The sequence below is a fragment of the Chiloscyllium plagiosum genome, chromosome 34 (assembly GCF_004010195.1).
Source record: "Chiloscyllium plagiosum isolate BGI_BamShark_2017 chromosome 34, ASM401019v2, whole genome shotgun sequence".
In the NCBI taxonomy this organism is placed as follows: Eukaryota; Metazoa; Chordata; class Chondrichthyes; order Orectolobiformes; family Hemiscylliidae; genus Chiloscyllium; species Chiloscyllium plagiosum.
In genome coordinates this window covers 245138-258617 of record NC_057743.1, presented here as the reverse complement: position 1 = coordinate 258617, position 13480 = coordinate 245138, and the positions used below count along the sequence as shown (strand labels likewise).

The 13480-nt window shown below is 42.1% G+C and overlaps 1 protein-coding gene across 1 annotated transcript in view; it reads right to left on the bottom strand.

Moving 5' to 3' along the window:
* Window positions 1-13480, bottom strand: part of LOC122540123 (tumor necrosis factor ligand superfamily member 14-like) — a 29877-nt gene that overhangs the window by 4406 nt on the left and 11991 nt on the right. The window contains exons 2-3 of the mRNA XM_043675432.1: window positions 11342-11372; window positions 6151-6195 (exon numbers count right to left, since the gene is read on the bottom strand). Coding sequence (XP_043531367.1) covers window positions 6151-6195; window positions 11342-11372 — 76 coding nt within the window. The remainder of the gene's footprint in view (window positions 1-6150; window positions 6196-11341; window positions 11373-13480) is intronic.

Here is a 13480-nt window from a genome sequence, read left to right as displayed (position 1 = left end):
AAATATAAACAGGTTATTTTCCTGGTGGTGGAAATTGAATAAAGATTCGTGCACATTGTGTCTTCCACTGTGTCTCACAAGAAAAAGAAAAAAAAATAAACCAGGGATCTAAGATTCGTGCACTTTGTGTCTTTCACTGTGTCTCCCACCTGCACACACACACACCATAGGTGCTGGGGATAAAATAAGCACTACCACACTTAGGTGGTAGTGTGGGGTTTAAGGGGGAAAAAAAAGGAAAAAAAAAAAGGAAAAAAAAACCAAAACAAAACAGGGACATTTCGTGCACTTTGAGAAGAAAAAAAAAATTAAAAAAAGGGAAGTGTCACTGCCCTCTGATGTGAAGGGCAGTGTTTGTCACTGGCCACCCGGGTGTTTTCCTATCTTCCTGGTGGTGGAAATTGAATAAAGATTGGTGCACTTTGTGTCTTCCACTGTGTCTCACACCTGCACACACACACCATGAGTTCTGGGGATAAAATAAGCACTACCGCACTTAGGTGGTAGTGTGGGGGTTAAAATTAAAAAAAATAAATAATAAACAGGAGAATTTCCTGGTGGTGGAAATTGAATAAAAAAGACAAAAAAAAAATTAACTTGGAGTGTAGCCCGGGTGTCCTTGGAGAAGGAGCATGCGGTGTTGACCAACACCCTGGAGTTGTTCAGGGAGAGGTGGGCGCCGCAGGGAGTGGAGTGCATCATTTCTCCCTCCAACTCTATTTTGATTTAGTCCCTACCCTCCCCTTCACTGTTTTTGATCACACAGCACTGCCCTTTGATGTGAAGGGCAGTGTTTGTCACTGGCCACCCAGGTGTTTTCCTATCTTCCTGGTGGTGGAAATTGAATAAAGATTCATGCACTTTGTGTCTTTCACTGTGTCTCACACAAAAAAAAATACACAGGAGGGAGGTGGAGTGCATAAAAGAAAAAAAAATACACAGGAGGGAGCACTTTGTGTCTTTCACTGAAAAAAGAAAAAGAAAAGAAAAAAAAAGGGAATGTCTTGATCACACAGCATTGCCCTTTAAAAAAAAATTAACCAGGAGTGTAGCCCGGGTGTCCTTGGAGAAGGAGCACGCGGTGTCGACCAACACCCTGGAGTTGTTCAGGGAGAGGTGGGCGCCGCAGGGAGTGGAGTGCATCATTTCTCCCTCCAACTCTACTTTGATTTAGTCCCTTCCCTCCCCTTCACTGTTTTGATCACACAGCACTGCCCTTTGATGTGAAGGGCAGTGCTTGTCACTGGCCACCTGGGTGTTTTCCTATCTTCCTGGTGGTGGAAATAAAAGAAAACAGGAGTGTCAGGGGATCTGTTCACTCTGAGAGCTGGCTCTGAGGGAGCTGGATCAGTGTCAAGAACTATGCATCTGTAAATAAAAGGTGACTTGATAATGGGATTCTGGCCTCTGGATTTATTTTCATTTGGGACTGTCCTCCTTGGATGCTGAAAGATTTGATAGAGGTTTTCAAAATCATAAGCAGCTGGATGAGTACATATGGAGTAGTTGTTCCTGCTCATAAAACAAAAAAGAACAAAAGGGCATAGACTTAAAGTGATGTGTAAATGAAGCAAGAGTGTTGTGAGAAAAAAACCTTGAGGATAAGGAAGGCACTGCCTGGAAATATGGTGGAGGCAGGTCCAACTGAGGCATTCAAGAGGCACTAGATGGTTATTTGGATAGAAATGGAGTGCAGGGATAATGGGGAAACAGCGTTAGGTTGAAAATAATTGTAGGTGTGATGGGCCAAATACTCCTCTTCTGTCACAATTCTGTCATCCTTTGATTAGGTGGAATACTTTAAGTGTTTCTTGGATTAAATTGTACTAGATTTTACATTGTGTCACATAGGCTATTGTCAGTGATTACCCATATAGCTAATATTGATCAGTGAATCTAATCTTTTGTTTTAGTTTATATTCAAAGGAAATTGAAATATATGTATATAGACTGACTGTACATTAATGAAGATGAGCATAGTCTAATGTTCAAACAGCAATCCAAGTTTGTGTTGGCCAGCAGAAAAATATGATGTATTTATGTACCAGGGTTCACAGCACTAGAAATCCCAAAGTATTTGTGAAGTAGTCACAGAGGAGAAAAAAACAGCAGCCAATTTCTGTTTAACAAGCTCCTCCAAACAGTAATATAATAACAACCATATCATCTGTTTTTGTGATGTCGAATGAGGGACAAATATTGGCAAAGACATTGGAGCTAAACCCCTTGCTTGTCTTTGGAGCACGGACTAAAATCCTTTGCATCCCCTTGATAGAGAATAAAGGGCCTTGGTTTCACATCTCGTCTGAAAGATGCTACCCCCATGGTGCTACTCTGGAGTGTCAGTCTTGAATGCTGCATTTAACTCCTGGGGTGGGACTTGAATCCACAACCTTATTACTCAAAGGAGACAGTGCTGTCAGCTCAAAAAAGAGAAACTTAAGCCAATTTATAATTGCAGTGTGTTTAAAACTCTCCAGACATTGAGTGAGAGATTGACACACACAGATTGACACATCTTCATAATAACATTGATAACAAAATATTCTGATACCAGTGTTAAACTATCAGTATATAGTTCACTGTTTATGGCTGTTGATGATAGTTGAACTAGCTATTCTGCTTTGAGAACCTCCTGCAGTGATATCCTGAGGATGTAATGATTGATCATCAACAACCATAGTAAAGGATTCTTCAGAAATTGGGCTTCTGTTTCCTTTAAGCACATGTGAGGAAGGTAATGGGAAACCATTCATCATGCCTTCTTTTGCCTCATCATATTATTCACTAAAATTGAAAATGGGAGGAGACCATTATCAGCACCTAAAGAGAAAGGCCCAAAACTTTGAGGCATGGAGTAATGGCTGGCAGGAGGCTGGAAGGATACAGCAAGCCAGGCAACAACTGGAGATGGAGAAGTCGATGTTTCGGGTATAATAGACAAGGTCTTTTCCCTAAGGTGGGAGAGTCCAGAACTAGAAGGTATAGGTTTAGGGTGAGAGGGGAAAGATTTAAAAGATTTAAAAGGAACCTAAGTGGCAACTTCTTCAAGCAGAGGGTGGTGCGTGTATGGAATGTGCTGCCAGAGGAAGTGGTGGAGGCTGGTACAATTACAACATTTAAAAGACATCTGGATGGATATATGAATAGGAAGGGTTTAGAGGGATATGGGCTAAGTGCTGGCAAATGGGACTATATTAGGTTAGGATATCTGGTCGGCATGGATGAGTTGGACCAAAGGGTCTGTTTCCATGCTGTACATCTCTATGATTCTATGAATCTATGACTCTATGACTTTATTGATAACAGAAGATGATTGATAGGGCAGTCATTAATAGAAAGAAAGTTCTCTGCTTTTTGAAGCATGAAGATACCTCGATAGTCTTGCTTTTCAATGGTAACATAGCTATACTGGAACAGCTTGGTGAGGGAAATAACTTGGTCTGGTACACAGGTCTTGCGCAATACACTCAAGATGCTGTCCAGAATCATAGTCTTTGCCGATTCCAGTGATTTAATTCAACTATTCATGCTGATTAAACCAAATTGACTGGAAACTGATATCTACAGTGGTGGGGATGACAGGAGTAGCTAAAAAGAGTCATCCAATCAGGATGCACTTCTGGCTAAAGATTCCTCTTAACACCTAAGCTTTAATGTTGTGGAATGCACCATATTTGAGGACTCGTGAAGCTTCTTCCTATTAGATTCCTTGTACTCCACTATTCTCATTTATAATTGTTACAGCTAATGTGCTTTGTCCTTAAGTGAAGTTGGGAGACTACTTAAGAATAGCCTGCTGCTTTAGTATTTTTTTAAAAATCTGGTTCACCAAGGAAATCTTTGGTGCAAGTTGCTGGTGGAACTACATCTGGAGTACTATCAGCAGTTTCGATACCCTTCTTTAAGGAAAGTCATCACTTCATTGGAGGTAGCTCAGAGAAGGTGCACAAGGATGATCCAATATGGAGAGATTGACTTATGAACCAGGATTATGCAAGTTGGAATTCTACTCATTGGACTTTAGAAGAATGAGAGGTGAAGTAATTGAGATGTATAGAATGCTTAAGAGGCTTGATGGTGTAAATTATGCAAGACGTTACTCCTCATGGGACAGTCAAGGACCAGAAGGAATAGTCTCAGAATAAAGGTGTGCCAATTTAAGACTGAGATGAGGAGGAACTTCTTCTTTCATAGGGTTGTGAGTCTTTAGAACTCCTTGCCAGAGAGAGAAGAGTCCTTATGTATATTTAAGGCTGAGATAGAATCTTGATCAGTAGAAGGATCAACAGTTATAGGGACAGGGCAGGAAATAGGCATTAGAAGTGTCAGATTGGCCGTGATCCAGTTGAATGATGGAGTAGGTTTGAAGGGCTGAAAATGTGTTGCTGGAAAAGCGCAGCAGGTCAGGCAGCATCCAAGGAGCAGGAGAATCGACGTTTCGGGCATGAGCCCTTCTTCAGGAATTGAAGGGTCAAGCAGGCTACTTCTCTTCCTATTTCTGATAGTCTAATCTGCAGATAGCCTGTGCGGTCCAGTGAAAAGTCATCAAACTGAAATGCCAACTCTGTATCTCCCTCTGATCTGAATATTTTCATTGCTTTTTTTAAATAGCTCTGTGGGTTGCTTCATTAGATTTGTAGCTTATTACTGCACAGATCTGGTCCTGCTTTGAACAAGGTTTGGTGTCCTGGCTTCATTCTGTTCAAGATGTAAAGAATGTGCAAAAGCAATCAAATCACAAATAGTGCTGGCATACTATTCCACCACACCTCATGGATGCTAAATCTGACCTTAGACCACCTGTCTAATTGGGGATCGGGATCTCAAGTATAGTTACAATCTCTGTGGCAGCCATGGATGCTGCGGAGCTCTGACTAAGTTATAATAACTATGTTCCCACTCTAACAACCACTAGCTCACAAAGCAACCCTCCAACCCCACCCCAGTTGCCACAATCTTTCGCAGCTACCTCTATCGAGTCTCACTGAAGGACTGTAACAATTCCCAAGGCTTAACATGGGGTCACAGTACAAAAAGGTTTGGGAATCTTTGCCTTAATCAGTCTAACTTAGTGTCGTTATAGTGCTATAGTAAACTATGGAATGTATTTTCGTATGTGATGATCAATTCTGATAGAAATATCATAGATGAACCCACATATATATCTATAATAAGTTAAGCTGTGAAAAAGATCAGGTTGGCTCCTTTTTCATGTTAATTTCCTCACCACCAGATCCAGTCTGTCATTCAGAACTTCATCAGCTTGGTCAATGATACTACTATTCACCCACTTCATGTAGGGCATTGAAATTCCCCATCCAAAGTATATTCTGTGTGCTTGGTTCCCTCTGAAATTCCTACAAGTAACGACCAACATGGAGAAATACTGATTTGCATTTGTAGTGGAGACAGGACGAGCAGGAGGTGGTGTTTTGCAGAAGGTTTCATTGTTTTTTTAAACTTGAAGCCATTTAGACTTCTTGAAGTCCAGGGTTAATATTGAGGGCTCTCAGAATCACTCCTTCTAAAGGTGCTCCCACCTCTGGTAACGTACACTGGTCTTCGGACAGGACCAAAGAAGGAGGATTCTTAGTTGATACATAAATGCTTTGGATAAGTTCCATCCCTGAATATAATTACCAATGGTTTAAATTTCCAAACTTGGACATCTTCTTACAGAATTTTATAGCAGTTATAAAAAACTATACAGGACATTTTTCATGCCCTTAAGAGGAAATCATGTAATTTGGGACTGGAATAATAAACCTGGGTATCAGACTGTCTTTATTGAAATGCAAATATGACCTTTAAATCCTGTGGCTTTCTACAAATTACTAGATTTATTGAATTCAATTTCTAAATTTGCCATGGTGAAATCTAGATTGTTAATCCAACATCATATCATCAAACTACCACACCGCTTATTAATACATTCTTCCTATAAAAGTGACTTGAGAAACACTGAATCTTATGATAGTGTTTACCACTTTGTAACAAGGCCAGTAAACAGGCGCTGGACCCCTCATAAGATACCATTATAAAATCATAGTTAGAATTTTGCGGTTATTGCATGAATATAGAATTAAGACATCTGCTTGACAATCTGAATTATTCATTTTTAATTATGCCACTTACATATAGACTTACCAGTAACATGTGCTGCGGGCTTTTTTGAATCTTGGAAGATCATATCTAAATAATAAAACAGAAAGTCTTCATAAAATGACATTTGAACATGTTCACCGTTACATATATTTAATCACTTATTTTAAAAAGGTGTAGTTTCAAAGAAAAGATAAAAAGTAAATCATGTATCTTTGTTTAAAAAGGAAGCTAGAACACATTCAGGGACTGAAGAGCAGTCAGTTTAATGTTGATGTCAGGAACAACAATAGTATCCTATCTAAGGGAGAAAACATCCAGAAACACACAACCTAATAATGAATTGTGGAAATATTCAGGGTTATTTCTAGATAGATAGAATTTATGCTCATCGTGCATGAAACCTTGGTAAGGATGTACAATACTGTTCACTATGTTATGAAAAAGGATGTTAAGGCAGTGGAGAAAAGGCAAGACTAGATTTTTATGTGGATTATACCAAACTCTTTGAGGAATCAATGGATCTAGAAGTGCAAGGTGAGCAGATGCATGCAGGTTCCCATCAAGAAATTGAGCAAGTTGGGAAGGCAAAAGATGTGCTTCAATGCTCACAATTGAGCAATGCTGATATTGAATACCAGTCTAAGCAAGCTGGAATTCAACATCTGATACATGACATTCCAGACAGACCATGAATGAAGCTGTGAGTAGACCTCTACACTCTTACAAGAACTGATTATCTTGTCACCATAGACTATTATTCTTACTGTTTGAGAAGTGGACCAGCTGATTTCAACTACCATTGAGACCATCAAAAGCACACTATAGCCATTATGGCGTTCCCAACATTGTCATGAGCAACAATGGCCAATATTGGGGAAGACATTAAACAGGAATACAGAGCCACAAATAATAAAGGTACAGCTGCATATAAAGTCAACAACTCGAATCAGTAACAATGTCAGAGAGGAAGGAAGAATTCTTGGAGTGTGTATGAGATAGTTTTCTGGATTAATATGCTGCAGAGCCAACTAGAGGACAGGCCATTTTAATCTAGGTATTGTGTATTGAGAAAGGAATAATTAGCAATCTAGATGTTTGAGGCTCCTAGAGAAGACAGACCATAATATAAGATAGAGAGTGAAATAGTTGATTTTGAGACAATGATTCTTTATTTGCCTGCTGCCCTTTGAGATTGTTTTGCCCTCTCAGCCTGGAGTATCTGTTGGCATCATGCAAGGTTAATATGTTCTCCCTTGAATATGCTCTAGTTGCTGATTTATAATCTCAGCACTTCTGCACATGTTGATCGTTTTTCTAAGGAGGTTTCTCCTTTCTCAGTAGACATGCTCCCGTTAAGCATCTCTAATGCCTAATACAGTTAGATTGTATTTTAGTTCACAGGGTTTTGAGTCACTGTGAGGCTCAATGTGCATTCAAGGCTTTCAAAATCTCTGCAGTCTTACTCTTCCTGTTCTTCAGAGAGATTTAAAGTGGAATATGCTTTGAAACAGTCTCTCGCAATAGTGATAACAGCACAGCTACATGCAGATGTGCTGGCTTGTTAAGTAGATGTTCCTAACATTTTGCCAGTATGAAAAAAATGACAGTTCTATTCATATATTTTATACTGGTGCTGTGAGAGGAAGGGTTGGAGCCTTTGTGACTAATACAATGTTTTAACTGCAGCTTTTTTCTTTGTTTCCTTTTCAATGTTTTTCAGTGACTTGTAGCAGCTTTCACAGCTCTGAAAATTCCTGTATCTTTCTGTCAGTAGCTGTGTTTTCACACAGTTCTTTGACACTCAATCTCAGTTCTATTTCTGACACCATATTGCATGTTTAATACAGTTCCACAAAGCCTGCCCTCACTCTGTCTTTATTGAAACTGCTTACAAGACGTATGCCCCAGTAGAACCAAGCTTCAGCAAGTTATGCATCTCTGGGAGTATTATCATCAATTGTAAATAGATATTTAATCCAATGAGAGGAGATAGGAACAATCCAATTACCTCATTTCTTATCATGAGTGGGATTAGGTGTAAAAGACTAGGTTACAAATAGAATTCCTCAAGGCTGCATGTTTGGCCTATTGCTGTTTATTACAATGACATATGTTACATGAGGATATTGATGCAGCTATTCATAAATCTGTGGATAATATAAAAATGTGCAAACAAGTTGGAAATCTAGACAAAATATTTGCAAAGCAATTTGGTTATGGTGGACTTGAATATGGTTAATAAAAAAGATCTTTTGATATTGATAAGTGCACAGTCATGCAGTTGAAATGAGGAACCCCATTTTTCAGTACAGTGCAGGGAGGGACTTGGGGCTTTCCACTGATCATGCATTAAAGGTTCAAAAACAGTGAAAGATAGCTCTAATGGGAAAGTAACTATCATTTTAGGTTGAATTGCCTGAAGAGTTAAAGAAAAACAATGCTAAACACAAACACAAGACTGTGATATGCTTGCACATAGATCACTATCTAATTTTGGTCACTGGTTTATGGTGGGGATATGAAACATAAATAGAAGATATACAGGACAGTGATCAATCTGGTACCTGTTATTACAGCATGTGTATAATCAGGAGGCACCAGACTCTGAGACTATGTTCATTAGAAAGGAACAAGCTCAGAAAGATTAAGAATTGAGTTTTGTTTTTGTATTATGAAATTATTAGATCCTGCCCGGTTAGCTAGGTTACTTGGGATGGATAGATATTGGAGGACTAGCCACCATGGTGAAAAATTCCATGTACAGAGTCTGGTTTGATGTTGTGAAATATTTCTTTTGTGAGCCATTGCTCTGGATAACAGGTAGCTGTGGCAGTGGTGATTATTGATTCCTTGGCAGATTCCTGAGAGACGACAATAATTCCAGTTCAGGTAAGTTGCAGGGTAGCTGAGAATACAAAGCACATAGTAGGTATCCTCTCCTTCAATGCTTGCTCCCTAATTCCATACCTACCTTTGACCCATATCACTTAATACCTTTGATTAACAAAAGAATGTCATATTTAAAACTAATCACTGACAAATCCTAGAATCAGCTCCAACCTCTCCTGGTGTCGATCTCCCAATATCGCCATGAGCTTCTACGGTCATCACCAAATTCTATTATTGTTAATGTTGGTTTTGTTTAAAGTCAATATCAAGCCTTCCCAAACATAACCGATTTATCCTACGCTTCTTAGTCCCTGCACAAATCTGTCAGTATCACCAATGTAATTATCAACAACAATATCAATGTGCATATTAATCTTCCACATTTCACCATCAATTTCTGAAAACCATCAACACCCCCGGATCAGTTACAGCCTGCATTAAATACAAAGTAAAGCTGCCTCTATATATACTCATCAAGAATCTCACATCTAATGCAGCATTTGACAGTTTTTCAGCATCCTTGATCTAATGAGGTGTTTGCTTTGTAACTGTCTCTAGCATTAACATACTTCATCTTTCTAGATTCAACAGCGACCACTTTTGTGGTCTTTCTGCAAGAGACTGATATTTTGAAACAATCTGATGGCAGTTGTTGTGCCGTGGGCCCTTAGCCGATTCACATTGATTCAATTCATGTCAGACCTCAAATTCATCCAGTTAAACTGGACTGACTTTCAGTACAAATTTCAAGGTAAGAAATCACTGAACTAACTCAATGATTTACATATCTTCTCAGATATTTTATTTATTCACTCATGGGACATGGGTATCACTGGCTGGGCTGAGGATTTATTGCACAAGCCTAGTTGCCCTTGAGAAGGTGGTGGTGAGTTGCCTTCTTGAACTGTTGCAGTCCATGTGCTGTAGGCTGCCCCACAATGTTCTTAGGGAGGGAATTCCAGAATTTCGACCCAGCGACAGTGAAGGAATGCTGATATATTTCCAAATCAGAATTGTGAGTAGTTTGGAGGAGATCTTGCATGTGGGTGCTGTTCGCATGTATTTTCTGCCCTTGTCCTTTGAGATGGAAGTAATTGTGGGATTGAAAGGTGCTGTCTAAGGATCTATGGTGAATTTCTGCAGTGCACCTTGTAGATGGTGTTGCTGAGCGTTGGTGGTGGAGGGAGTAGATGCTTATGGATTTGGTGCCAATCAAACAGGCTGCTTAGTCCTGAATGGTGTTGAGCTTTTTGAGTGTACCCATCCAGGCAAGTGGAAGTATTCCATCACACTCCTGACTTGTGCTTTGTAGATGATGGACAGACTTTGGAGAGTAGGAGCTGAGTTATTCAATGCAGTATCCCTAGTCTCTGACCTGCTCTTGCAGCCACTTTGTTTGCCACTGTGATGAGTCCAGATCAATGGTAATCCAAGGATCTATATAGTGGAGGATTCAGTGATGCTAATACCATTGAATGTCAAGAGGCAGTGGTTAGATTGTGTCTTATTGGAGACAGTCATAGCCTGGCAATTCTGAGATGTCAAAGTTACTTGCCATTTGTCAATTACTAACTAAGCTTGGAAATCATTCAGATCTTATTGCATTTGAACATGGACTGCTTCAGTATGTGAAGAGGTATAAAACAATGACTGCAGATGCTGGAAACCAGATTCTGGATCAGTCGTGCTGGAAGAGCACAGCAATTCAGGCAGCATCCGAGGACAGGCAAAATCGACGTTTCGGGCAAAAGCCCTTCATCAGTATGTGAAGAGTCAGGAGTGGTGCTGAACATTGTGTATTCATTGGTGAACATCCCCACTTCTGACCTTATGATGGTGGGAAAGTCATTGATGGCTGAAGATGTTTGGGCTGAGTACATTACCCAGAGGAACTCCTGCAGAGATGTCTTGGAGCTGAGATGGCAGACCTCCAATAACTACAACAATCTTCCCAGGTGCTACATATGACTCCAACTAGGTGAGAGTTTGCCTCTGATACCCATTGATTGCAGTTTTGCTAGGGCTCCTTGATGCCATACTCAGTCGAATGCAGCTTTGATGTCAAAGTCTGTCACTCTCTCCCTGAATGTTGTCATGGCTCATAGACTTTGCAGTATCCAGTGTTTCCAACTGTTTCTTGATATGACATAGAGTGAATTGAATTGGCTAAGACTGGTATCTGTGATGCTGGGGACCACTGGAGGAGGCCGAGACGTATCATCCACTCAGCATTTCTGACTGAAGATTACTGCATTCCTGAATAAAATTCTATAAAATGAATGTATGATTTACATATTACTGCTCTTGTAAATGCTTGCATTAAATTAACAATAACATCACTCACCTTGGATACTTCCAACCATAAGAGAAGTGTTCTGAAACAAAATGGGGGGAAACAGAATGTACGTCAATATCATTATCATGAAAATTATTCTTAAAGAAACTCTGACTGGATTGTCAAGGCTGAGTGTTACAATTTCATTGAACCCCTAAGCACATTCACTGCTTTGTTCAATTCTTCCTGTCAGTAATTTCATTTGCAAAAAGACTTACTACATGAAATGTTAAACATAGAACATAGAACATAGAACAATACAGCGCAGAACAGGCCCTTCGGCCCTTGATGTTGCTCCAACCTGTGAATTAATCTAAGCCCATCCCCCTACACTATCCCATCATCATCCATGTGCTTATCTAAGGATTGTTTAAATCTCCCTAATGTGGCTGAGTTAACTACATTGGCAGGCAGGGCATTCCCCCCTTACCACTCTCTGAGTTAAGAACCTGCCTCTGACATCTGTCTTAAATCTATCACCCCTCAATTTGCAGCTATGCCCCCTGGTACACGCTGATGTCATCATCCTAGGAAAAAGACTTTCACTGTCTACCCTATCTAATCCTCTGATCATCTTGTATGTCTCTATCAAATCCCCTCTTAGCCTTCTTTGATCCAATGAGAACAGACCCAACTCTCTCAGCCTTTCCTCATAAAACCTTCCCTCCAGACCAGGCAACATTCTGGTAAATTTTCTCTGCACCTTTACCAATGCTTCCACATCCTCCTGTAATGGGGACCAGAACTGTACACAATATTCCAAGTGTGGCCTCACCAGTGTTTTGTATAGTTGCAGCATGACATGGCCTGTCTGCAATACTCTGTGGGCCTGTTGGTGATGCTCTGTGGGCCTGTTGGTGATGCTCTGTGGGCCGGTTGGTGACGCTTTGTGGGCCTGTTGGAGGTGCTGTGTGCGCCTGTCGGTGTTGCTGTGTGGGCCTGTCGGCGAGCTGTGTGGGCCTGTTGATGATGCTGTGTGGACCTGTCGGAGATACTCTGTGGGCCTGTTGTGATGCTGTGTGTGCCTGTCGGTGATGCTGTGGACCTGTTGGTGATGCTGTGTGGGCCTGTTGGCGATGCTCTGTGGGCCTGTTGGCGATGCTCTGTGGGCCTGTCAGTGATGCTGTGTGGGCCTGTCGGCGATGCTGTGTGGGCCTGTCGGTGATGCTGTGTAGGCCTGTCAGAGATGCTCTATGGGCCTGTCGGTGATGCTGTGTGGGCCTGTCGGCGATGCTGTGTAGGCCTGTCGGCGATGTCGTGTGGGCCTGTCGGCGATGCCGTATGGGCCTGTCGGCGATGCCGTGTGGGCCTGTCGGCGATGCTGTGTGGGCCTGTCGGAGATGCTGTGTGGGCCTGTCGGTGATGCTGTGTGGGCCTGTCGGAGATGCTCTGTGGGCCTGTTGGCGATGCTGTGTGGACCTGCTGGTGATGCTCTGTGGGCCTGTTGGTGATGCTCTGTAGGCCTGTTGGTGATGCTGTGTGGACCTGTCGGAGATACTCTGTGGGCCTGTTGGTGATGCTGTGTGTGCATGTCGGTGCTGTGGACCTGTTGGTGATGCTGTGTGTGCCTGTTGGTGATGCTGTGTGGGCCTGTCGGAGGTGCTCTGTGGACCTGTCGGAGATGCTCTGTGGGCCTGTCGGTGATGCTGTGTGGGCCTGTGGGTGATGCTGTGTGGGCCTGTCGGCAATGCCGTGTGGGTCTGTCGGTGATGCTGTGTGCCTGTCGGCGATGCTGTGTGGGCCTGTCAGTGATGCTCTGTGAGCCTGTTGGTGATGTTGTGTGGGCCTGTCGGCGATGCTGTGTGGGCCTGTTGGTGATGCTGTGGGCCTGTTGGTGATGCTGTGTGGGCCTGTCGGCGATGCTCTGTGCGCCTGTCGGTGATGCTGTGGGCCTATCGGAGATGCTGTGTGGGCCTGTCGGTGATGCTGTGTGGGCCTGTCGGTGATGCTGTGTGGGCCTGTCGGTGATGCTGTGTGGAGCTGTTGGAGATGCTGTGTGGGCCTGCCGGCGATACTGTGTGGGCCTGTCGGTGATGCTGCGTGGGCCTGTCGGAGATGCTCTATGGGCCTGTCGGAGATGCTGTGTGGGCCTGTCGGTGATGCTGTATGGGCCTGTCAGCGATGCTGTGTGGGCCTGTCGGCGATGCT